Source organism: Bipolaris oryzae, assembly GCF_000523455.1.
Source record: "Bipolaris oryzae ATCC 44560 unplaced genomic scaffold scaffold_159, whole genome shotgun sequence".
Lineage (NCBI taxonomy): Eukaryota > Fungi > Ascomycota > Dothideomycetes > Pleosporales > Pleosporaceae > Bipolaris > Bipolaris oryzae.
The window spans coordinates 12,491-37,590 of NW_006911435.1; the positions used below are offsets into that span (position 1 = coordinate 12,491).

General features: G+C 52.2%; 8 protein-coding genes across 8 annotated transcripts; 3 read left to right on the forward strand and 5 right to left on the reverse strand.

The window, feature by feature from the left end:
• Positions 1 to 1,179: 1,179 nt before the first annotated feature.
• On the reverse strand, positions 1,180 to 2,489 carry COCMIDRAFT_39888 (uncharacterized protein; the record flags this gene model as incomplete). The annotated part of the gene is made up of 4 exons (XM_007693291.1): positions 1,180 to 1,421; positions 1,483 to 1,748; positions 1,824 to 2,255; positions 2,311 to 2,489. 4 exons carry the CDS (start codon positions 2,487 to 2,489, stop codon positions 1,180 to 1,182), a joined length of 1,119 nt encoding a protein of 372 aa, XP_007691481.1.
• A 3,461-nt stretch (positions 2,490 to 5,950) lies between these two features.
• Positions 5,951 to 8,008, reverse strand: COCMIDRAFT_29308 (uncharacterized protein; the record flags this gene model as incomplete). The annotated part of the gene is made up of 1 exon (XM_007693286.1): positions 5,951 to 8,008. The coding sequence occupies one exon, from the start codon at positions 8,006 to 8,008 to the stop codon at positions 5,951 to 5,953; it is 2,058 nt and encodes a 685-aa protein (XP_007691476.1).
• Positions 8,009 to 8,283: 275 nt separating this feature from the next.
• Positions 8,284 to 8,987, forward strand: COCMIDRAFT_8359 (uncharacterized protein; the record flags this gene model as incomplete). Its single annotated transcript, XM_007693283.1, has 3 exons — positions 8,284 to 8,412; positions 8,490 to 8,792; positions 8,862 to 8,987. The coding sequence occupies 3 exons, from the start codon at positions 8,284 to 8,286 to the stop codon at positions 8,985 to 8,987; spliced, it is 558 nt and encodes a 185-aa protein (XP_007691473.1).
• Positions 8,988 to 9,711: 724 nt separating this feature from the next.
• On the reverse strand, positions 9,712 to 10,467 carry COCMIDRAFT_29310 (uncharacterized protein; the record flags this gene model as incomplete). Its single annotated transcript, XM_007693287.1, has 1 exon — positions 9,712 to 10,467. One exon carries the CDS (start codon positions 10,465 to 10,467, stop codon positions 9,712 to 9,714), a length of 756 nt encoding a protein of 251 aa, XP_007691477.1.
• Positions 10,468 to 11,519: 1,052 nt separating this feature from the next.
• Positions 11,520 to 17,242, reverse strand: COCMIDRAFT_8361 (uncharacterized protein; the record flags this gene model as incomplete). The annotated part of the gene is made up of 2 exons (XM_007693284.1): positions 11,520 to 11,752; positions 11,809 to 17,242. 2 exons carry the CDS (start codon positions 17,240 to 17,242, stop codon positions 11,520 to 11,522), a joined length of 5,667 nt encoding a protein of 1,888 aa, XP_007691474.1.
• Positions 17,243 to 18,731: 1,489 nt separating this feature from the next.
• On the forward strand, positions 18,732 to 19,658 carry COCMIDRAFT_39893 (uncharacterized protein; the record flags this gene model as incomplete). Its single annotated transcript, XM_007693292.1, has 1 exon — positions 18,732 to 19,658. The coding sequence occupies one exon, from the start codon at positions 18,732 to 18,734 to the stop codon at positions 19,656 to 19,658; it is 927 nt and encodes a 308-aa protein (XP_007691482.1).
• Positions 19,659 to 21,214: 1,556 nt separating this feature from the next.
• COCMIDRAFT_104665 (uncharacterized protein) lies at positions 21,215 to 22,895 on the forward strand (the record flags this gene model as incomplete). The annotated part of the gene is made up of 2 exons (XM_007693298.1): positions 21,215 to 21,379; positions 21,516 to 22,895. The coding sequence occupies 2 exons, from the start codon at positions 21,215 to 21,217 to the stop codon at positions 22,893 to 22,895; spliced, it is 1,545 nt and encodes a 514-aa protein (XP_007691488.1).
• Positions 22,896 to 23,567: 672 nt separating this feature from the next.
• COCMIDRAFT_29314 (uncharacterized protein) lies at positions 23,568 to 24,917 on the reverse strand (the record flags this gene model as incomplete). Its single annotated transcript, XM_007693288.1, has 2 exons — positions 23,568 to 23,806; positions 23,870 to 24,917. The coding sequence occupies 2 exons, from the start codon at positions 24,915 to 24,917 to the stop codon at positions 23,568 to 23,570; spliced, it is 1,287 nt and encodes a 428-aa protein (XP_007691478.1).
• Positions 24,918 to 25,100: the final 183 nt, after the last annotated feature.

Genomic DNA, 25,100 nt, shown 5'->3' on the forward strand with positions numbered 1-25,100 from the left:
TGCACGATTCCTAGTGCGAGCTTCAGCACTAATTGGCGGGACATGAAAACACAATCCTTGCAGCAGATAGCAAGAAGAGAGAGAAGCCCAAGGTTTGGAGGGGGAGGTATTCGTCTAGAGAGGTCGGCAATACTGCTTTTATGGGGCTACCCTTCGCCAAGATCTGGCTTCCCATTTGGGTAGGTTTACGTCTGATGTTGATAACAGGCTTATTGACATGCAGCTTACGTCACTAGCGTGCTATTAGCGCGGTCCTGTGACTGCGCGCCTGCTCAACTTTTGGCGCGTTCCATAGTCGGCTTCTCTCACCACCCACAACCCGAGCTGCGAGTAAGTAACCCCACGCCAGTATTTCTTACAGACTTGCTTGTTTTTTCTGCGCCATCGAACAGTTTTAAGAAAAGGCTGCGATTACGCTCTAGCTAACACAAGTCAGACCCCAATGAACGACAAACCTTCGTCACAAGGCGATGCTGGGGACTAATCCCCCCTGGCGTCTCACTGCATGACAGTTAAGAACGGAAAGCGGAGGGGGTGCGCCATCATACTAGATGAAGCCATACCACTGGCCACATCATTGCACAGCGATGGGCCAAAGGTGGTTTCGCAACGCTACTGGGTTCACTTTCACGACAAGCCGCAGCCTCAGCCTTTCCCACCGCGCACTGAGGACAAAGTAAAAGAGTTGAAGCGCCGTGCTGCCTTGCCTCAAAAGCTTGGAGGACGTTGTTCGCTTATGACATTTAATTGTAGTTTTCAATCCGAGCGCCTTTGCTGTCTAGGCATCGCAAGTGGGAAAGCGTGGTCTTTGTCGCTGGGGCTCGCTGGTTTGCGAGGCGGTGCTCCTGTAGGTGGGTCGTTCTTTTTCTTACCAAGAGCCCGTTGTACAGACGGATGAAAAAGGGTCCAATGATGATGTCCCTGTGGGGCATCAAAGCCAAAGTCGAGTTGAGGAGCCCGTTTGTTGCCTGTTAAGAGGTCGAGAGACTGAACATTAGGGAACAGCTGAGGTTCCTTCTGAGGACAGCAGGAGAGCTAATCTGAGGACCAAAATACATGGCATATATTTTCTCCAAGTCTTTGCCGTGTTGGGCTGACGTGATTGATCCCTAGGCTTTACAAAACATCTTGTTCAATACATGAAAAAGTCTAAAAGTTGATATTAAATATGCATCTACTTTACTCGTACAGGTAGCAAAACGGCCCATCGACTGTACTGACTAGGTCCTTGATCTGTAGTGGCTTGTCGGTCCTAAGTATGTCCATATCGATGGTGTCATTCAAAGTCGCCCGCCTACTGTCTGTTCCGTTCCAAAATAGCGTACCACCCGAAATAACCTGTTGCCTATTCGGGAAATCAAGCGCTTGCCAAACCGCATATACCAGATCAATCATGCCATGATGGAACCAGAAATAAACGTCTACAACACATAGTTTGTTAGTAAATGATTGAGTGGCAGTAGGGAAAAGGACTGAACGTACCACCAGGAGAAGCGTAAATATCACTTCCCGGATCTACACCAACGCTGTAATGGCCCATACTGTGAACACTTGGATTTCCCTGCATGTTTGTCTGGAATGACCCAATGTCCGTGTTGTTCAAGATGAGACCAACGACTTTTTCCATCGTACCGTCGCGTCGTGTGAGATAGCTAGTGATGTCACGTCTGACGCAGCGAGGGTTGTATCCGAAGCCATCCGCACGAGGGTTCGGCCGGTCAGGCAGGTTCGTTGCGAGTCCGCGAGGTCTGGGCAAGATGTGTTAGCTGGATTTGCTATAATAAGAGGAGTATTTCGAAATGGCGAGAAGAGGAATAACGTACCCAAGGTTCATTTGCAAGCCCTTGAACGGTCCGCTAGCGATACAACCGCCGCCTTCACCAGCAGGTCTCTGAGCTGTGCCATTCACTTTCGTCTTATATCCCTGGCCACCAAGACTTGTCGGGCTGCCATCAAAAAGCGGGCTTGTCTCCAGGCTTTGAGACCATTTCGGCCAGTTCCAGTATGGCTGTGTGCCATTGTAGTGGCACTCGTTTCTCAGCGTGTCTTCAAAAGTGCTCATATAGTAGCGGTGCCAGGTGAGAAAGTTTCCAGTGCCATGGATGTATGGCGTCTGCTTCATGTGGACAACAATGAAGTCGTCATAGCGGGATTTGGCGCCAGGGTAGTCGGCAGGATCTAGCTTGGATGGCTTCTTCATAAGACATTTTACAGCAGAAATGTAGCGGCGTTTGGCTCCAGGGGACAAGTCACCCCTTGGTATCGAGTCAGTATTGCGAAAGAGAGGGAATTATGACGTAGACGACTTACCATTCTCGACGAATGCGCAACTTGTCTTTGGTACAGGTTGCAGATTTCTTAATCGCAGCGTTCATGACCGGTCGGCCACGGGCCATTAAGGCATGCAGAGGATCTGCGGACACCAATACACTAAGTAATGAAAGTGAGACGAAGAAAGCATAGAATGCTCTGAAGTTTAGAGCCGCCATTTTTGCGGTAGTAGTCAAAGAAAGTAGCGATCGACGATGAGAGCAAGACAACGCACTCCGATGATGATCAGTTCGACTGCCACAAGGGTGAATCTTTATATACAGATTCCAAGATCTTGTCGTCGCAAGCTTAGATATCTCCCAAGCCTACTGAGCAATAGATGAATAACGCCGGAGCCCAAGCTTACCAACGCTCTGATCATCTAAAGAACGTTCTATTACATTTTTGTATCTACATGCAGGAAAGCTAGATGGGAAAGCACCGCCAAGAACTACGGTTCATATAAGGCTCTGAAGGGCCTCCCATGTATGCTGTTCGGGTCTCGAGTCAGTGACGCAAGCGGCTCACTTGCATATGCTAGCAAGGCGTAGTATGTAAAGCCGGAAGTTCTACGGTAAGACTTTCTAGAATATATGAAAGCTAAAATTACTAATTTGATAACGAGACGGCAGAAAATGTAGCAAAAAAAACCACTGCGCATCGACCCTCTCGATAATTCAAGGCTTTTTTTCCCCTGCGTATATCTTTGGAAGTGTTTAAAACAACTAGAAACACTGGGCGCCTTTTGCTTGGGCAATGCGAACCGCAACAATGCCTTATCTTGCCTCAAACCTGACACCACGCGGGTGGTTAGGATACCCCAGTCACAAATACTCTGCGAAATATCATGTAAAAATTAATAATATCTCCGATCAAACACTGCCAAGATGATCGCATTTAGTCCGTTTCAACCTTGTACGCTTGGCTTCTTGTATCAAGTCCAAGCACACGGAGCTAATAATGTAACAACAGGCTCGACTTTCCCTTTTGGTACGGCTAGCAATCAGATATTCATGATCTGCGGTAAATTAAATGATGCGCCGGACAGCAGGGATTTTCAAGGAAGCGAAAGAGAAGCTTTTTGCCAATTGCAATATGCTGTTTGATCGTCTGTGATATCTTTATTACACCTTGGAGGTAGTAGCAATTAAGTCTAAGTATAAGCATAGTTACTCAGTACCCCCAAGATAAGCACTGTCTCAGTTACATCATGGCCATGTGACACGTACTGTCTATAAGCATATTTTAGCCAAAATAAGCGAACGTCTCAGTTACATTCGTTTGCTAATGGACGGCACACCTAGGGTTCATTCAGCCCTTGGCATACTTACTACTGATTTTTTTTATCGTACGTTCCTCGGAGTTCTGCGCTGTGTCTTTGTAAGTATGTAGTAAAACCCTTGGCATGTGAAGATTGTAAGCGCATACGCAGGTAAGATTTGTTGTTTTTCGAATTCCATCCTAACCGGCGATGGTAGGACCCGCGTTTATCCAGAGTCGGAGCCTTGCTAGACTAAGGAAGTAGATCGCTATTAGTTAGAGGCGTATAGATTACATGATTTCTGGGATAGGCGGCCGTTTAGTCCGCGGTGGCTCGGGGCCCGAGATATATTGCGCGTGGTTTTTTGTGGGGTTCATCAGGGTTGAAGGGCTGAGATAGAGAGAAAGAGATATTCTTAGTGTGTTCTACGGTTGCCGTGATGAACTGACAGGTATATTTGCATGTTATTGTCGATGGAGAATTGGTTCACATAGCCCAGGGGATTGCTTTAGTGAGTAGGCTTGCTGTTGCTAGCACAAGAAATACTCCGTACGCTATCCGAATGGACCTGCCGTGCCGTACTGTATCCGTATTCGGAGGGGCTATGTCTTTCATACTTACTATTCGGGAATTTCCCAAGCCAATAGTTCAGTCCCTAGGCAGTTGTATTACTAGGGTTCTACCTTAATTCAACTTCTACGTCATTCTCAGGTGAGCAAGAGTACGACTTCTTGGTCAACACGAGTAAAGAAACTTCCAATTGGGTAGCGAAGTGTCTTCAAGAATCATCTCATGCTATAAGATCCAACATGCACTTTGCAGATCAAATCAGGACATTAATTTATTGGAAAATTATAGTCTTAAGTGTGCAACGCATCACTAGCTGAATGTGGAGCTTGAAGATCTTTAGTAGTGGAGATGATAGCAGCATCGCTTAGAATCAATCACCGCTTAAGCTACCAAGCCCTTTACAACTTGTGTCATAGAAGAGCTCTACTAGATCTGGAGATCCATCGGCCCAAGCCGGATGGTGACGGTTACGGAGCTTGACGGAAGACCAAGCCCGAACTATCGAAGCCTTCAACATTGAAGCTTATTCCAACAGAATATTCGGTATATGGTATCCCCGAACGAGCACGTAAAAGCTACGTTCGAGCTCTATTCGAGCTCGACGGACGATTCATCGCCATTGCCCCATGAGCTTGACAGCTCTTCTACAACTTGTTATACATAGGCTATATATTCTAGGATCACTTAACTAGATTCATCAAAGCTCCCCCACAGCCCCCATAGCCTCTCCAATTCATCCTCAAAGCAAATATCTGAGTACAGTACATAGTTCTTTTGGATGTAGCAAATATGCAATGCAATCTCAAAACTTTATTGCCACTACGCAGCATGATTATCCAATACTACTTAGCTCGCGTATAACCTTCCCAAGACCTCAAGCCCCACCCAAGCTCAATATCCCTGAAGCCCAAGCGCTCCATCCATGCTATCATCACCCGATCTTGGAACGCAGATACGGTCAGCAGTTGGCGTCTGGAATAAACCAGCATGTCGAGTTCGCCAAGTCCCAGTATCTTGTTCATCTAGGCTTTTGTTATTCTAGGAGTGCAAGGGAGTGTACTGAACGATCCACAGGATCCGACTAGCTGGGTTGGATCCGCGTTTGTGGTACAGGGCTTGGTGGAGAAGGGGAGAGTAGAGTGGGAGTAGCTGTGAAGGCTATATTTCACTGATCCCCTTTCACGAATTCTGCTTACTACATAGCAATCGCAAAATAAACCACCTCTTCCATTTGGATACACCCGGACAAGTTAAACCCATCTTGATGGCAACAAAACACAAGCCAGCATTCCATGCAGTACTCACCCAATCCAGACTGGGGAAGACTGAAAGAGTAAAACTGTTACGAAGATCATGACTATCACACATCCATGTTACCGCTCAGAAACACCGAGACCATACATAGCTACTACTCTTGACTTTATGCCAATCACATATGACAGTATATTCTATGATGAGAAAAAACAACATAGGGTATATATGCTCAGTGCATAATGAATAAGGTTGATCCATAAATAATTCTTCGCAAATGCAGCCATCTATACGCAGACACCCAGAGCTTCCTTAATACTTTCTTAAGAGGAATGGACTGTCAAAGAGAGATATTCATAGCGAAAGGAAGGAAGAGGACGATGAACATAAGTCGAACAAGTAACCATATTCTTTTTTACTGCGGAGAAAGAATCATTTCAGCTTCATATATGATATGAATGCTACTCATCTTTTATTCATAACACATACCACCAAAACATCCAACATGCCTCCGCAAAAAAAACACCCCACACCTCCCCATCCCACGAAACCCCCGCTTCACTTTGTCGCCTCAACAACATTCCTTTCAACCCCCTTCACCGCCTCCCTCACAGCCGGCGCAAAATGCCTCCTCAAAATCTCCCCTTCCCACACCGTCCCCGCAAAAGGATTACTCCCCTCGATCTCTGGTTTGAGAGGATCAAACACGCCGTCACCGCGCCTCTCCTCCGTATTCCACAGCGGCGCCACCTTCTTACCGTGCGTCTTTGCAATACGGTTCAGTAGCCCGAGCATGGCGACGCAGGATTTCTCAGGAAGATGCATGGAGATGGTCATGAGTTGCTTTGCAAAGGCTGCGACGCGTAGCGGGGGCACAGCGCGGATGGATGTCGCAGGTAGTAAAACAGAAGAGAGAGAGCGAATTAAGAGGACGATGGTGGTTTGGACGTTGATTTTGGCGGTGTCGGCGTGCGAGGTGCCGGCGGTGGGATCGGCCAAGTGGAGCGATTTGGAGCTGAGTTCGATGTCTGGGTTGAGTGCGACGGGATGCAGGGTGCGGTAGAGATGGGTGATGAAGTAACTGAGGTCGAGTTTGAGGGCTGATGCGGTTTTTGCGCCTTCTTGGCCTTCGAGGAGGGCAAAGGCGGTGATAACACAGAGGAGGGATTCGCGCGTGAGGTTACGCTCGGGGGCTTCGTTGTCGTCGTCTTCATCCGAGGCGTCATCATCGTCGTCCATGGCGGCGGCTGCGGCTGTGAGTTCGGCGGTCGCGATGATGTCGCGGAGTGCTTCGAGGATGTCGCCGAAGAAGTCTTGGTTGATCAGGTGTGCATATCGTGCTAGGCCTTCCAGCACTGCGCCCATGAGCTTTGCTGAGCGAGCTTTGAGGATTCTGAAGTATGCTACAAATACCATCTTGAGCGTCTCGGCTTGCATTCGATCACGCTCCTCGTGGCTAACGGCAGCATCAGCCTCCTTGAACTCTTTCTCAATAGCCTTTTTCTCTTTCAGCTCCTTCCGTAGCCTCTTCGTCCTGAACTCGCGCTTCTGCTTTTGCTTCTTGCCATTGACCATTGGCTCCTCCGCCTTGTCTACAGAATGATATGAAGCCTTGTGCGCAAACTCGGAAAGCAAACGAAGATGCAGGAAAGTGTTCAGCACACTCTCGTCAAAGTGATAGTTCCGACTCTTCATCATTTTGGTCAGCATGGTAACACCCTCCAACGAAACATTGCCATCCTCGTCATTTTCAAACACCTTCTCCATAGCCTCTCTACAGCGCACAAAGTCTGCATCGACTTTTCGTGTGCTCAGCTTGCCAACCAGAATCTTGAGAAGCTCGCTGCGAAAGTTGAAGTGCGGTACTGAATTCAGGAGGTTGCACGCGCAGCTCACAGCAACAGTAGCCAGACTCGCGACCTGCTCCTTATCCGATCCACTCGCCTTTGCCAGTTTCGCCAGATGCTTAACATAAGTCTCGTAACCCGACACGAGCTTTTGCTCGAATTGCCGCAGCTTCTTGACTTCCTTTGAAATCTTCTCTTGCATCTTCTCTTCCGACAGCGGCCGTATCCTGTATCCGGGGATGATGTCTTTGAAAATCGAGGCTTGCGTCGCCAATGCCAATTTTTTGACCGTGAAGTTTTCCGAGTCGGCAAGCGCTTGTAATGTCTTCAATGCTCCAATGTGCTCCTCTGGATCCTCATTGATCAGACTTGCTATCCGAGCGAGTTCTTCTTTCGCCTCTAGTATTTGCTGTCGCGCCGGTATCTTTGGCTTTTTCTCCTCCACCTCTTCTTCGTCGGTGCCCTCATCCCCCTCATCTCCCTCATCTTCGCTACCCGTTCCCAGAAAGCTGTCCGAGTCTTCTTCCTCCTTGATGTCCTCCGCAGTCGGCTGCGGCGCTACCCAGCCCTCTGCTGCCCTGACAGGCAATTTCTTATTTTCCTTCTGCTTCTTCAATTTGCGCGGCCGCGTCTCGTAGTCCTGCTCCAAATCCCATTTCGCCGCATTCTTCAAGAACGTCGCCTTGTGATCGACCGTCGTTCCATTACCACGCTCTCCATCCTCGGGCGGTGACAATCTTCTTCGCTTGGCAGCCGGAACGCGGGACATGATGTGATGTATGCGAAACTAAAGAAAAGGAACACAGGACTGCGAAATTCCACCTGTGTTGGGTTGTGGTGTCGCAGCAGCAAGAAAGAGGGAATGCGCATTGGAAATTTTGGCCGCAGCGGAGACTAGTCCCGCTTTTGCGCTCCACATTTTTTTGCCCGGGCAAAAGCACATCTCGACTTTGCGAACTTGCGCCAGATCCCAGCAACAGCTTCCCTCCAAACCCTCCACCCCCAACCGACACCTGGGATACGCAATATACCAATTCGCCCAACATGAGGCCCCTCACCGAACCAGAAACAAAAACTCTCTTCGAGAAACTAGCCTCCTACTGCGGAAAAGGCATCACAAACCTCATCGCCGACCCAGCTGGCGGTAACGACCGCAACGTCTTCCGCGTCCAGGTAAACCACCCTTCCTTTCTCCCTTCCCCTTCCACAAATCCCCATGCCGATCCCCAATTACTTATCCATCCATCAAGGGCTCCCGCGTCTACTACGTCCGCGAATCCCTTGCCAACCTCGCCACAAGCGTCGCGCGCGACAACCTGCTCTCCTTGGGAATCTGCCTCGGAAAATTCACAAAAACTGGAAAGTTCCGTCTCCACATCACAGCGCTGAGCGTCATTGCGCCGCACGCGCGCTACAAGGTGTGGGTGAAGCAGAATGGCGAGATGCCGTTCTTGTACGGCGGTAATGTGCTCAAGGCGCATGTGGGGAGGTGGAGCGAGGATTGTCCCGAGCACCAGGGTGTCGTGGTTTTGAGTATGAATGATACGCCGTTGGTAAGTTTGACCAGGAAATTGTTTGTGTTGTTTGTGGGGGAAAGAAGGTGGGCTAATAGAGGGAAACAGGGATTCGGTGTGAGTGCGCGGTCGACGGCTGATGCGAGGAAGTTGGATCCCACGGGCATTGTTACGTTTAGACAGGCAGACATCGGGGAGTACCTCCGAGAAGAAGACTCGCTGTTTACGACTTGAGTTGGTAAGATGGGTAAGGGAAAAAAAGCTTTTATTCTATGTGCTAGGAAGGTAGATTGGAGCGGGTGGCAGAGAGGGAAAAAACTCAAACGCGCAACGGGGGTTGAATGCCTGTGTCAAAGGAAACACTATGCAGCTGCGCAGAAAGCTGGGAAAAAGTGCGCAAGCAACGGGGGTCGGCTTGCTGCAAGAAGAACTCTACAAGAACAAAATGAGATACCCAAGTCCTTCCACCGTCACGGCAGCGAACATGTAGATACGAAGCCCGCCTCTTTTCACATTCAAAAAGCAACTTATTTCACAAAGCACCAATCTTGTTTCTTCTATAAAAACGTCTTAGTTCATACATTCTAGCTCCGGACTCGCTCTTGCTCGTCCGCCAATGATACTGATGTACATGTGAGCTGATAAAGTTGTTTGATAGCCGAAGTGTGTTCAGCCCAAATAAAAAAAGAAACGAAAAAGGGTATATCGGTCTTTGATCCTTTTTTTCTTCTTCTTTTCCTTACTTCTTCTAGCTTCGAAGAAAAGGTACAGAGAAAAAAAAAGGGATTGTCGGTTGGAGGGAAAAGAAAACCAAAAACCAAAAACCAAAACGAATGCTGCAATCTGTTGATGTTGTACAGTTTAAACCCGATTTCTGTTCGCTATCTCTCAGCCTCTCAGAATGGTTCCGCGGAGGAGGGAAAAAAAAGAGAGCGCGTTGAATATGTCAATCGTCCAATCATCCCAACTTCTCAAGTAGCTTCCTCCTCCTGCGCTCGACAAGCTCGACGTTGACCTCGTCGAGCGTAGGGACTCGCCATCGTACACCATCGCCGGCGTCGCCTGGTAGCTCGATCCATTCTTTTTGCACTTTGCTCGCTTTCTCGTCCAGTTCATCGCCCAGTAACATGAAATTGTCCCAGGCCTCGCGCTCCTTTGCTTTCTCGTATGCCAAGAGCGTGCCGTCTTCCTCGTCCAGATTATAGCCATAATAACCCGCATCCACCTTCTGCCTAAGCTCGCTCCTCTTTTCGCGTCCCTTGTCCATGTCATCTTCTGGGCGACTCTGCCTTTCAAAGAGCTCCTTGACACCTGGCAACTCTTTGGCTCGCCCAAAATACCTATACCCCTTGCCACCTCCAGGAACCTCACGCCCTTCCTCATCTAGTACTCTTCCGCCTCGCATGTAATTGGGCCCTCCTAACGACCTAATTTGGCTCTCCCACATATGTTTCTCTCGCATGAGTTTGTTAATCTCATCGTTGAGATCGCGAATCTGGTAATCCGAGAGCGCTTCGTCCTGGATCTTTGTGACTTTGCGTGAAATCTCCTTGAGGACCTGGCCACGCCATTTTTCGCACACGGGAATCGAGTTGACTGACGTGATGAGCTTGGGGCGGCGCGTGCGCGAAATATCAATGATTCCCGCTTCGGCAGCCTGCGCCGCGCGAAAGCGGAAGAGCATCGAATGCGCCTTTTCAGAGTTACGCGCCATGGTTGCGGTTGTGTGTTGGTATCGTTTTTAGTCGAAGAAAGGTTTGCCGTTGTCGTTGCGCGGCGTTGCTGTCGTCGTCGTCGTCTCTGAAGTCGTGCGAGATGGTATCGTGCGCTGGGTCGCGCTTTGGCGTGTTTGCGTAGGTGTGATTAGAGTGGTCAAAAGTCTATTATAGGTATACCGGAAGCTGCCCGCAGTTGCTGAAACGAAGGTGGAACAAGGAAATGGGATGCGCGATTGATTTTGTGTGGTTGTAAAGGAGGGAATAGACGAATGGGCCTCGCGTCTGGCCAGGAGCGAAAGTTTGGTCTACTACTTCAGTTTAGCGGTGACGCAGATTCTTGGCATTTTGCCCCCCGGAGAATACCGTCTCTGCGACCTGCGACCTGCATGAACATGATGCGAGCATGCCCGCTCGGCCGCCGTCACGCGCATCAATAATAGTAGCAGTTAAAGCGCCGTCTCTCTCCGCATGATCACGAGCAAGGGCACATGTTTCAATTTACATCTTTCTTCATTGGCCCCAATCGTTCTAGCCATTCGCCGTCACAGTAGTTCTATCACCACCTATCAAACATTATCCAACTCCAATATGCTGCCAGATCAAACATGCGAAACTTGACAACTCTAGAGTGAGGAGAGAATGAAGGGTCTAGTTACAAGCTATACGGAAACATGCCCCGACAAACACAGCGAAGTCGGAGCCTAGTGCGAAGAAGAAGCGTTAGGTCGTCTCAGTGTACAGCTCCATCCCCACTCAAGCACGCTGCGCAAATCGGACAGGCAATGCTTCACCACCCAAAGCCATGCTTTAGGCTCTTGTGGCGACCACTCGAGGTTTATTTGTTGTTTGATGCGAATCCAGATCGAACTGTAACGTCCAAAAGCCGCAAAACGGACAGAGATAGACATAGGAAATAGGGACCGACTCCCACGAGTTATACAGAATGCTAGGAAAATAAAGAATGTCAGTCAAATCATGTGACCAGTTCAAGCTCGCAAAAGCGAACCGTGTGATGCTTAGGAATGGCTTGTAGGTAGTGAGTAGAGTTTTATGCACCAGCTGAGTAGTTTGCTGCCTCCATCTCGGTTTGGTGGCGGAGTTGTTCGTTGCGCATCTCTGTACGTGACTCGGTCCGAGACTCGGTGCGAGATTCTGTGCGCGACTCAGCTCGAGACTGAGCCCGCGAGCTCATGGAACCGAAGAGCGAAGGCCGCGAACTAGAGGCCTTGACGTATCGACCTCTGATCGAGTGTTGATGAAGATGCCCAACATCGTGTTTACCTTTGCAAACATTAGCTCACACATGACGGTTTTATAAGAGGGAAGGTGGTACTTACCATCGCAGCACGCTCGAACATTGGGCATGAAGTCTTCGTCTTGCTCCAAGTGCTCGTGAATATCGCGACTAAGCTCCAGGTGAGAAGCGCTTGGCTCTTCATACATTGCTGTCTCCGGCGCGTTGGCCTTGCTGCTTCGCCGGCTGGAGAAAGATCCTCGCATAACTGAGGCGCTTGGCCGGAGCATGCTAGTGAATCTGCTCGCGACAGAGCCATGAGCCGGTGCCTCGGTTGAAAGCGTGCGTTGCTGAGAATAATTTGATTGTCGGATCGTGGGTACTTGGCCAGGCTCGCGAGACGACGCGCGCCTAGTAGCGTACGACATCACTGAAGCTCTTGATCGGCCGGTTTGGCGCGAAGAGCTTCTATATCCGCCGTTGAACTCGTCTTGAATTTCCTCAGCAGTTGTAGGCCTATGCTCTGACACTGGCGAAGACTTTTCCTCAACGTCTTCAACGCGCTGACACAAATAGTTCAGAGCATTGAACCAGGTCTCGTGTCTCTGACCCGTAGTCGCAGTAAACTTCATTGACCTGCCCGGCGTGATGACGAGTAAACTCTTCTGGTGAAGCCCGGGAGGGAGAGGGTTGGGGTCGTCGACCTCTTGGACAGATTCAATAGCTACACTCTTCGCTTTCAAGGTCGATTTATCGGCACTTTGAGGATCGCGGTCACTCCAGTACAAAGTCCTTGTGTAAGGATGGATCCAGAAGAAGCGTCGATGCCGTTTTTCAGACATGCCTTCACGGCCAGTCTTGCGGGTATACTTCCATAGGTACTCGCCAATCATGGTCTGAGTAATGGCCTGAATCATTCGTGGGTCTGTGGCACCGCCAGCTAGTCCACCTGGAGCAAACGATGGGCCTCCAGGTATATTGAAGCGCTGATCAATCTCCGAAGTGAACGAAGACAACGATGATCGGTGACTGAGAGGCGAAGATGCACCGCTTCGATTTGACGGACGACGCACACGTGGAGTAGTGCCGCCTGTCATAGGAGTGAGATTGCTGTTGCTTGACTTGATGGTTGGCGTTTGCGGTCGTTTCTTGTAGGCTGAGGCAGGAAGCGAGGGCGGCCCCATTGACCCAGGGGACATGGGTCTGAGCGATGCAGCAGCTATGACTTCTTTGTGGTCCCGTGGTAGTGGGGGAGGCGTCTCTATACGCGAACGCATGCTTCCAGAGCTTCCTGGGCGTTTTGGGGTTCGGAGAGGATCGGGTATTGACTTTCTAGGTGATCCAGGAGATGCAAGGGCTCTCTCTGACCCTTCTAAGACCGCTGTGCCGCTCCGTAATTGACTTCGAGCAAGGAGTAACTTGTCAATCTGCTCGGCAGATACCATAGTCTGAGTTCCCCCATCAGCCATTTGTATTTGACTTTTCCTAACAGGAATATTGGCGCTTATAGGCGTAAGAGGTGCACGTGTCTCTCGGCCATCGTCCGATGAAGGAATAGTGTCAATTGAGGCATCCTTGCTCGTGGTTGGACTGGCAGCAAAGTAGCTGATCTTGGGCACTGACGGCTGCTTGTTCTCAATCGTCTCTGTTTGAGAAATAGTCGATAGAGTGAGAGGTGGGGTGTCCCTGTGTGCAGTCACAGGTCTTGACGGCACTACTGGTTCAATACCTTGAGTTGCAACAGATGACAAGCTCATGGCAGGAGCTTGCTCTCTGTTTGCTGTGGATGGCCTGCTTATGGGACTTGGGAGGAACGCTGGAAGCGTTGGCGACTCAGGCTGAGTATCGTGGACTGTTTGTACGTTGGACACGTTGAGGACAGATTCCAAAGGAAGAATTGGCGAAATGGGTTCTGTTTCGACCGTGTCAACGGTTGAGAGTTGCGATGGCGCGTGCTGTGCCGGCTTGACAGGATCTGTGACTTGCGATTCTACGCTTGAGAGACCCATAGAAGCTGATGCCTTTGGCGCCATTGGCTCAGTCGCTTTTGACAAGAGACCAGAGAAGGATGACAGGGCTGGTCTCGAAGGCTCCATAGGCTGTGATGTCTCGAAAGACAATGACGAAAGCTGCTGTGGAGCTGGCTTGGGCGTCTCAACAGGGTCGGTAGACTGGACTGAAAAGTTTGACAGTTGCATGTGCGGTAGTCGCGGTGCAAGAGGCGCGGTAGCAACTTGCGAGTAGATTTCAGAAAACTGTTGTCTCTCTCGACTGGGCATTCGCGGCTCTGTGGCTTGGGTCAACGTTGTCGAAAACGCTGAAAGTGGTGTGCGGGGCGCATCCTTGGGCGCGATTCCGTTGGACACCAGGGCTGATATCTGCAGAGGTGTCTGCTTGTGCGACGCATCTCTTGGCTCGGTTGCGTGAGCAGCCACCTTTGACATTTGAAGCAACTGATGCTCTTGTGCTCGAGGTGCCTGCTGGGGTTGTACCGAGGCAGCCTCTTCAGAAGTCACTATGGACCTGGGAGCATCAGCAACGGACTCAATTTTCTCCACAGGCTCTGTTGACTGAGTCGATATGGCCGATCTCAACAGCTGTAATGGAGCTAGAAGCTTCGAGTTATTAGTTTCCTTTGGCTCAGTAGCCTGATGAGATATAGAAGAAACGTCCAACGAAGCAACGACAGGCTCTTGCACGTGTGGTGAGACAGGCTCAGTGCCTTGAGATGAGAAACCTGACAGGGCGAGAGGTGGTGGAAAAGATTGTCGAGGCTCCGTGCCCGCTGACGAAAAGCCGGACAACCCAAGAGGTTGTGAAAGAGCATGTCGAGGCTCTGTGCCCTGGGAAGAGAAGTCTGACAATCCGAGAGGCTGTAAAGAAGCATATCGAGGCTCCGTAGCCTGAGATGCGAAATCCGAGAGCGCAAGGGGTGCTGGGAGAGCATGCCGAGGCTCTGTTGTATGGGCAGACACCGATGACATGTTCAGAGGTGTGACAGGTGCAGCACGTGGTGCAGTGTCCAGCGAACGCAAAGAAGAGTATGCTGACAATGGTACCAAGGGAGCTTGCGGCTCCGTCCCTTGGGCAGACAAGGATGATACAGCCAATTGAGGCAGCTGTGGCGCGCGAGGACTGGTTGCGTTTCCAGAAACGCTGGAGAGACGAAGCGTTGGTGGGAGCACCTGCTTTGGCTCTGTACCTTGCGAAGAAACTGAAGACACCTGGAGGTCTTGTGGGCGTGGGGCCTGCGGGTTTGTGTCGTTTGAACGCAAAGAGGACAACTGAAGGACAGGCATGCGGATGGCCTGAGGCTGAGTATCCTGGCTAGAAATTGAAGAAATGGTGATGGGCTCAGGGATAGCTCGCTCGGTCATGGTACCCGAGTCTACCATAAGTGGCCTGGGCATAGCAGTGATGGTTCTTCGCAGTGCGTCCGTTGACGACTGACGCGAGTGTATGATACTAGAGCGGCTTGGTGTGCCCTCGACAGTACCTTCAACAGAGCTGCCATCATCGTCACTCAAGTCGTTCAGCTCTGCAAACAGACTCTTGCCTTGAGCAGGCGTATTCTCATTGCTACTGCTGATGTAGCTTGCAGGAGAATCCCTAGATGCAGGAGGTGTACTAGCAAACAAACCCGAGCCGATCTTGGGTGTTGACCTGCGAGAGCTGCTCGGCCTCAACCGAATACGAGAATTCTGATGGTGCAAAGGCGTCCTGAAATCCGGCTCACTGAAGTCATCACCAGACGTAGAGGCTGTGCTCTGGTAGGAAGCAGCACGACCCCGACTTGAGAGCGATGGTCGACTATGACGCTCGCTCAGCTTAGGAGGTCTAGCCTCAGTTTCGGTTAGCTGATCACTGCTGTCTCCGTCAAGTGTCTCTGCTCCTGTTTGGAAAGCGTCCGACTCGGTTGCCACGCCGTCACGTTCAGTTGCAGTCTCGAAAGCAGCATCCGACGTCTCGTTGGCAGTCTCAAACCCTTCGAACGCGCTCGTCTCTGTGGCAGATTTGTTTCCACTAGAGAAAATTCGAGAAGTAGAGACAGACAGGTGCGGTTGTCGGCTGGGTGTAGCTGGCATGCCTTCCTCCTCTTCCCACTCGTCATCCTCAATGATCTCCTGGGTGCCACTACGCAGAGCGCCAAGACGATCTGGTCGAGGAGGTTTCTTGAAGATGTCCTTTTCGCTTCTCCTTCTCTTGCTGGCGCTGCCAGGTGCAACTTGAGCGCGGGCTGTGTCTAATTCATCACGGGTATCTTGCAACACTCGCTTGAGCTCGATTTTCTCGGTCTTTTCGCGGTGAATGTTGTTCTTGAGTTGCTGGATCATACGGTGGGCGTGTTGAAGGGAGTGCTTCAGTGTCTCGGTCTCGAGCATGCCATGGCGGGGAGTAGCCTTGCTTGGTGAGGGTGCAGGCGAATGCTCTGGAGTTCCTGATTGTCGTTCCACAAAGCTGTCATCTTGCGAGGAATCTTCAGAGCGACCACGCTCTTCGGACCTTGCACGCCAGGCAATAGCCTGTGCTAGCTGCTGGTTCTTGGCTGTGAGCTCCTCCACCTTGCGTTGCATTGCACCTTTCTCGGTCTCTGTCATGGCCACATTGCGACGAAGAATGGAAAGTTCTGTCTCGTGCTGCTTGGTCTTGTTGATGTGGTCGTCATTGAGCTTTGTGTACATCTGCTTCAACTCCTCCAGTTCCCTTTCCAAGGTGGTCCTTTCTGTGCGTGCGAGATCCAAGGCATGGTTAAGACGGTGTTCCTTGTCTGCTGCCGACTTGGACTGTACTTCGGACTCACGGATTTGCGTTTCAAGACTCCAGTTGACATCCTTTAGTCGCGACTCACTCTCATCCAGGGTTCGCAAGCGCTGCGACAAGCCTTCAACTTCAATTTCAAGTTGGGACCTGTCGAGGTCAGCTGCCTTGAGAGCCTCATCCTTCTCAAGCAGAACAGCCTGGAGCTCCTTGAGTTGGGAGAGCAGAGACGTGGAGATTTCAGTTGCTAGGGCGATATCGTTGATGCGACTGGGCGGCTGGTTCTTCTGCTTCCGCGACGGAACGCTGACTTTGGTAGGCGATTGGAGGGCTTCACTCGAGTAGACTGAGCCGCCGGTTGCAGCGTCAGTCTCTCCACTCGGAACGCGGGATTTGGGGAGGAAGACGCGAGCCGTCTCCCGTCCGACCTCATTAAACTCCTTCTCCAGCTCGGTCAGCCTCTGGCGCAGATCCTCGCCAATGTCATTCTCCTCTTGCTGCTGCTCTACTTCCTGCAGCCTGTCTTCAAGTTCCTTTCGTTGTTGGACAAGAGCGTTGCCGAGGTGGGATGTCTCCTGCAGCCTGCGAGTTGTCTCTGCCAAGTGTGCTTCGAGGGCGCGCTTGGCTTGAGCAGGCGATCCGTTTACGTAAAGGGAGAACTGGGAATTGTCGAAGGCCGAGTATCGCCTCTGGCCATCCTGCGGGGGCGCGAGAAAGGGATCTGATCCATTGAGATGCTCCACCGGCAAGGCGCCCGGTGGAGGGTTTGCTGCGGTCATTAGTAGTCGCGAAGGCCCGGTCTCCTATTGTCCCATTGCCCGGGGGGAGTGCTGAGGGTAACGACGCGTAGGGAATAAGTTTTTTTATGTAGTTTTTAGATGATGGAGTAGAGGGTGGGTGTGGAAAAAGGTATAATTAAGGAGCAGGCAAGGGACGTGGATCCGGCGACGAGTGGCGGCAGCTGTGGTGATGGTGTGCTGGAGACAGAAGCGACAGGGAGCGTCACTTGGTCGAGGCGAGGTCGGAATGCACAAAGGGCTTGGTCGAGGGCGACGCGCACAAAGCCGACTCGAGACACGGCCGCGGCTGCTGGCACTGGATCGCGTTTCGGTCACACTATAGAAAAGAAGCAAATGCGCATCGCTGGGGGCAGCGGCGGCGAAGGGTAACGAAAAAAGAAACAAGGGAATGCCGAACGGGCTGGAGGGGCGACGGAGGCGACAAAGGCGACAGAGGAGTGAGGTTCAGCAGAGGCGGAGGGTGTGGTGTGTCGACGAGCGAAATGAGGCGGCCGTGCACGTCAGGGCAGGCTATGGCGAACGAGGCAGCGCGGCATCCACAGCATCAACAGCGCTAGCGGCAGAGGGCAGTAGTAGCTGAGGCCTCTCCACCCTCGCCCAGGTACATGCATGTGTACAAGTACATCCATCCAACTGCAGGAGAGCGAGAGCACCCCGAGTCCCCACCGCTGCTGTGCGGCTCCCCCTGGCATGCAGCCCTTGATACGCGGGCGCAGAGCGCAGACAGGTGTTTACGGCTATCCATCCATCCACTCACCAGTTCCCCTTGGCCTCTGCTCGGACCCCGATGACACCACCTGCGTCACTATACGCACCCCATTACTACTGACTTTGAGTACATAGCCCACGACTGCGGCCGCCTCTTTTCCCACAGTAGGGGTACCATGACATGGGAGATAGGGGCTGCCGCCTCTCCGCCTCGGTGCGCGCATAATGCAATCGTGGCCTGTGTATCTGTGTTCATGTATATACTACATACTGCCTCCGTTGCTGGCGCATATACATATTTCCAATACACATGCCCCTTTGTACACGAGGCTGGCAGCCCCGATCCGCGCCCCATTGATGCTGCATCCCAGGACTGGTTGTGGCTAGTCAGTGGGTAACTATGCACTCGGAGGCTTCACCATGGCCACACCTACCTACCCACAACTCTGTGCGCCAAACGTCCCGCGCTCAAGCCGACTCATCAACTCGGTCGGATCAGCACCATGGCCATGGTGAGCGCATCTCCACGTGATCGGACTAGTGGTCACATGGCTGGTCGAGTCCGGCCTGGGTATGCCCGGACTATCTCCCGCTCGCCTCCCGCCTCCTGCCACTTGTGCCTGCGCCACTACCCCGGATCTCGGCACGTGATTCTTGATTTCTCAGCCACAGCCTGCCTCCGACTTTCTCTGCTCATCTCGCACCTCACCTTGCACATCCATCCACACCCACTCACACTCTTAGCCACTCCACAATCGCCATGGATGCGCCCGTCGTCAAGTTCAAGAAACGAGGAGCCAAGGCCGCGCCTCGCAAAGTCGCGCCTCCGCCGCCCCAGTCGGATTCAGACTTCTCATCCGGTTCCGACGCAGAAGGCGACGACGGCCGTGTAGTGAAGCGGCGAAAGGTCAACGACAACGCCCTCAAAGCCTCTACCGCAGACCAGAAGACCAACACATCCATTGAGGGCACAACACAATACGCCGCCAACACCTCTGCGGTAATCGAAGCAAGCAACGATGCGACAAAGCAGTCCAACTGGTACGAGGAAAAGACCGACGATGCTCTCAGCTCCCAGAACCTGTTGGGCAGCACGCGCACAAAGGCCTCTTCGCTCATTGAAAAGAACCCCGACGCGCCGACGCGCCAAGTAGGGCCTGTCAAGGCATCCACAAACATTCGAACAATCACAGTCACCGACTATACACCAGATGTGTGCAAGGACTACAAGCAGACGGGATTCTGTGGTTTTGGCGACAACTGCAAGTTTCTGCACGCCCGTGAAGACTACGCAGCAGGCTGGAAGCTCGACCGCGAGTGGGAAATGTCCACCAAGGGCAAGAAGCCCAGTGGCACTGTTGTCGCGTCTGCCAACCGTGACGCCCAAGAGAAAGATGAAGATGGCGTCGACCTGGCGCTTTTGGAAAAGATACCGTTCGCCTGCATCATCTGCAAGAAGCCGTACAAGACGCCTATCATCACAAAGTGTGGACACTACTTCTGCGAGGCATGCGCTTTGAAGCGATATCGAAAGGACCCGACATGTGCGGCGTGCAGCGCAAAGACATATGGAGTCTTTAACGGCGCAAAGAACCTACAAAAGCTGCTAGAGAAGAAACAGAAGTGGGAGGACAAGAAGAAGGCCGAGGCGGAAGAGAAAGCAAAGGAGGAGGAAGGCGGCGACTGAGTACCTGGCGGACGAGAACCGAGCAGGAGAACGTGAATGCCCAAGAATCAGCTGCGGCACGGTGCAGCGGCGGAGCTGACATTCTGGCTTGAGCCTCGGCTTGCCTGTCTAGTGTACCGGCGGTACTTCCGCTTCCAACGCCACAGAGTTAGTTGGTCACGCCGTGGTGAGCAACGGCGCTGCTTTTAGTTCATGTCAACGAACCAAGCAATTCCGTCAACGCTAGCTTCAGGGTGTTCTAAACTGTAGTGGTGGAGCGCACTGGCTATTCGAGCCACGCGTAGTACAGCTAAGCACATGGTTCGCGCACCGATCGAATACAGGTATGGCGACATTGCCCAGAGCATATCGTCAGAGGCATGGGAAACAAGCGTCGAGGCATCCTATCACTGGTCCGGAAGGACGTATGTATATATGTATACCATGTAGAGTGCGCTCAACAGCTCAGACGCGAATAGCTATTCGATTACAGTTCAGACATTGTTCCCAACAAAGGGTCTAGCATCCAATCATGCAGTGTCTCTCTATCCTCCCCGCACTTATCGCGACCACTGCTGCAGATAACTCATTGCGAGCATGTGAAGTGGGTCTAGACACATGGCTTGTCTCTCCGGTGAGGTGGGTTCCCTTCTGCTTGTCAGCACTGGTGCATTTGTGTAAACCAAATATCGGGAACACCAGGCAGGCCCTACAGAGATCTGGCAAACCAGAGTTCAGAGGACGGGGAGATTGATCGGTGTAAACGGGTGTAACTTGGCTTGGTGGATAACCGGATGAGGAAAGCCATGCACGCTTGACATGCTAGTGCACAGGGGGGCGCATACACAAGCCATCGGTAGCGACCATGGCGGATTCCCGACCTGACCTGGCGCAAGTACACACGTGTATACGTACTTGGATATATACGGACGGGGTTTTGTAGGCAGTCGCTGCGCAGCACCAGCAGGGCGTGTGTAGGGGTGGTGAAGGCCGTCAGCGCAAAGGCTACAGTCCTTCTAGAAGCGTTGATCTCTGCGCGCCTGGGCGTGTTGCCCCACCGCACTATGCCTCGTCTGAGGTCTGGCGGCTGTTCGATAATTAGTAGAAAGCGTTCAGTTTCCAACTTGGGCCCCCTCACGACACCGCGCGACAACAGAGATTTTGCCGTTTTCCCTGCCGGCGCCTGCTGAAGCACGCAATTGACTACCGCCGCCGCTGGCTGTGCCACTCTCTGCTGGTCAGTTGCCCATTGCCCGTTGCCTGGGGGTAAGATCAGTCCAAGGTACGGTATAGCCGTTGAGCCCTGTGACCGCCTGGACCCAGCCAATCGCCGCTAGGCGAATGCGTCACTCGCCGACACAAGGTATGCCATTCCCACTACCAAATGCGACAATGGACCGCCTGTGCTGCCTCTGCCCCCAGGCAATGCCTCCCACTGACACTGACACTGCCCAGGCGCAAACGATCCAGTGTCGCCAAAACCTGCTACACGCTCAAGGCTGCAAATCCTGCCCACCGCACGCCCAAAGCGGAATCTCCCGGCCGATCAGAAGACTCCCTCGTCCACCGCCCAGTCCATGCTTCTTCAATCCGACCCGAGCCTGGCCGAGGTTCCAGGCTTCACCAGAGAGCAATTGGACGCCCTCGCCCGCAGCGTCGAGCTCAGAAGGCAGCAGCTGCAGCAGGACATCAACGACTATATCAAGTCTAAGCAGGATGAACTGCGCGACTATGGCCACCAGGTATGTACTTGTTGAACTATTAATACGACCACTACGCCTTTGCCTTTCCTTTTTCCCTTTCCCCCGGCGGCTTTTCCACTGTTTCGCGCCCTGTCCATGTTTGTCAGAGTGCTGTTGAGGACTGATTCCGGCCTAGCTTGTAGACCAGTACCGCTCAATGCAATGCCCTCAGCAATTAAGTTCTGCCCAGAAAACTTGGGCAAGTAATGCTGAGGACACTGCTCCCTCATCAGCACCGCAGGAGCCCTCTGCGCCCGAGCCGCCCCACGCAAAGGCGCCCGAGCCCGAGGAAAGAACTAAGCAGAAGAAGCACACAAAGGTGCACAAGAGAGAGCAAGAGCTCTACGGTTTAGTCACGCCCGTCTTTCTGCCACTGCTCGACGCCCGCGACAGTTCGCCAGAGAAGAGAAAGAGACCGACGCCAAAGCCAGACACTGCCTACGGCGCAAACAGCGCAGCAGGCACGCCTGTGGCAGGAGCGTCGAGAGATGCTGAGCAGAGCAAAGAAGGCCGGAAGCAGAGGAAGGACAACAAGGACATGGAGAACCCAGCCTTGGGCGCGCTGACGAGGGAGAAGCAGTCAACCGAAGCAGCCAAGAAGTCCAAACGCTCGACAATGAAGAAGTCGGCGCTGCGACACAAGGACAAGGCCAAAACACCGCGCAAGAGAGTCAGTCTAGTCATTGATGGCCAGACAGTCCATCCCTCGGACACGGTCGACGAGCCATTGCTCACCTCACCTAGCAGCGAAACAACATCAGCCTCCAATTCCATCGCCTCGCTTGACGACATGATCGATCCGCGCCTTACATCGGAGAACCCAGTTTACATTGAGAACCATGATGCCGTACACCACAGCCTTCCCCTCCCAATGGCCAACGCTATCCGGTCCGCCAACAAGGCCTTGACTGAGTCTCAGACACCAACACCCGTATCCATTGCAAGCGAGCACTCGCCACCCCTTCATTCGCCACGCTCACCCAGCATACCCTTTGGGACCGCACAAACCGCCTCGCGCACCTTCCTCGACCCTCCGCCTACCCAACCGCCCCACCCAATCCCCGAAACCGCAGGTCCCAATCCCATTTTCCCCAACTCGGCAGTCGCAACCACGGAGCTCGAAAGCGATGGCCTCGCAGACCAAGACCAAGATTTCGACACTTACGTCGGCGGTCTGCACGGCTCGGGCGTCGCGGATGTGGATCAAGCAGGCAGCTACGGCTACCCGAGCAGCCTCGGCGCAAGCTACATGGAAAGCTACATGCAGAACCGCCCATTGCGCGTGCGGATGGAAGCAGCGAGTAAAGCAGGTCTCAGCGAAGCAGAGAAAAGGAAGTTGCTAGAGGAACGGGTTGAAGAAGAGGAGGACGAGCATCACGCCGACGAAAACGATGATATCGACGACGATGACGACGAAGAAATGTTTGAGCACGATGACGATGTTCAGCATGCGAGACACCGCGGTCGCAATACCGCCGATGTCGATAGCTTCATGGGTGATATGGACGACTTTTGACATGTGACAAGCTTTTAACTCACTCCACCCTTGCTACTACCTGTCTCTCTTTCTCTCTCTCTTCTTCTTCTTTTTTTTAAAAAAAACTCTCCGGTTTAAGGTTTTCCCAAGGGACACATAGACACACAGTTCGGGGTCGCGCCTTTATCACGAGCCCCGCATTCTGGGCTTACTGGGACCTCGGCGGCCGGTTTTCTTCCCGACGAGAATGTTGTCTCGGGCATGTGCCCGCAGATGAACGTTACATGGGAAAGTCGGACACATGTGAACGAGGGGGAGGGGGAGGAATAAAGGAAACTGGCTTTGTATCTTTTTTTTTTGGATGAATCTTCCCGGGGGGCTAGCCTGATGATGGGACTAAGTTAGCTATGGATATGGGTTATTTTTGTACATATGGGCGGTTTTTTGTGTGTGTGTGTTTTTTTTTTGATTTTTGATTTGGCTTTTTTTTTCTCAAAGGCAAGGGAAATTTTTGTATAGTAGGTGTTGTTGTTGTCCACGCAAATATACGTATATATTGCCTCATGGTAGAAACACATGAAATTTGCCTCATTCCATATACATGGGTCTCTGTCTCCTACATCTTGCTTCTCTTCTCCTTCTGATATATTACGTATGTACACTTATTACATCGAAACCCACCTTTCAAGTCTTCATATGTCGGTCGCACTTTCAATCTCGCTTGCTCACCTGCTGCACGCGATTCACCACTCTATCCAGCAAACTCACCATTTCATCGCTGACAAAGCGTGGATCATCTCTCTGGATAAAGTGGCCACAGCGGACCGCGGTAATGGGGCCAATAGCCTTGCCTTCATCGGTGATGTGGCACAGCTCCTCGTTGTAGCGACGCCATGCGGGGTTCGCATACGTCATTGTGAGGGCTTTGGGAGCGTTGAGGGGAGGGTTAGCTGTTTGTGGGTTCAGAGATTAGCCTTTTTAAACAGATGTATGATGAGACTGGAAAAACATACAAGACTGTTCAGCAAACGTCTCCCAATCATGGCCCACAACCGTCAAGTAAGGACCCCGACCCAGATACCCCTCCAACTTCGGGGCCCCAGCATCCGGTAGCAGTTTAGCCAGGTTCCTGCGTGAAAGACCCTCAGGACTCGGCACGTCCGGGTGAAACATGCTCCTGTACTTTTCCCTCACAGCACGGACTTGGTCGGCCGTCACGTCGTCGGGCAGCATGTGGGGATCAAAGTCTGGAGCATCTGGGTCGGGCCAGAAGGTCTGATAGTCGGAATTTGCAATTATGCTGTCGAGAAATAGGAGGCCGGAGACGGTGCCTGGATAGCATTGGGTGAAGAGGCGGGCCAGAGCGCAGCCTAGGCTGTTGCAGACGAAGATCAGGCAGGGATAGTGGGTTGGCTTGTTGATATCAAGGTGTTCGCGCCAGATTTGTAGGGTGAATTGCTTGAGCGCTTTGACGGCCGAGATGGCGTCATGACCGTGTGAGGGCGGGGGGTGAGGGTCGTCGGGGTCTGGGTCGGAGTCCCCTTGTCCATATCGATCGTAGCTTAGTAACCCTGGATATGGTAGTCGGCCTGTGATTCGTTTTTCCAAGAAGCTGCGTATTGCAGCGTCCCATGAGCTTCGTGGCATCATGGCCCCGTTGAGGAAGACGATGAGCGTCTGGGAAAACGGATTGGGGTGGTTGCCCTGCGGTTTCGAGGCAGGGTAATATGTGTAATGTATCTGTGCGCCAGGTTTAGTATCGAGGGCCAGTGAAGATACCTCCGGCTCCGGAAACGGGGGAAGGTCATCATCTTCCGTGTTTTCCATGCTTCCGGGAAATGGAATTGGGTAGCTGCGGGTGGTCATGGTGCTGTGTCTCCTTGCCGTGTTGAGAGGGTCCGCTTGCGACAAGTTTGTTCCTGGGGAATTTGCCTGGCTCAAGTAGGTGACGCTGGTCTTGGTGCTGTCACGTCCTTTTTCTGCGGCGGCATTTCTATCTCTTTCTTGCTTGGATAGGCCAGCATATTTGAGATGTGGTGGAATAAATGGGAAAGCATCCATGACTGGTCCTAGCTGGCGCGGCTGGGAGTGATAACGACGGTCAACACATGCGTGGGTGTGGCTAGTCCTCCAGATTGGGAAAGCGCACAATCTGGGGCAGTTGGAGAATGCGGGAGATGTCGGAAAGTAAAACTGCCGTACCCAAGCAGGTGGGCTGGAGGTGTTTGAAACCGGGGTAGGCAA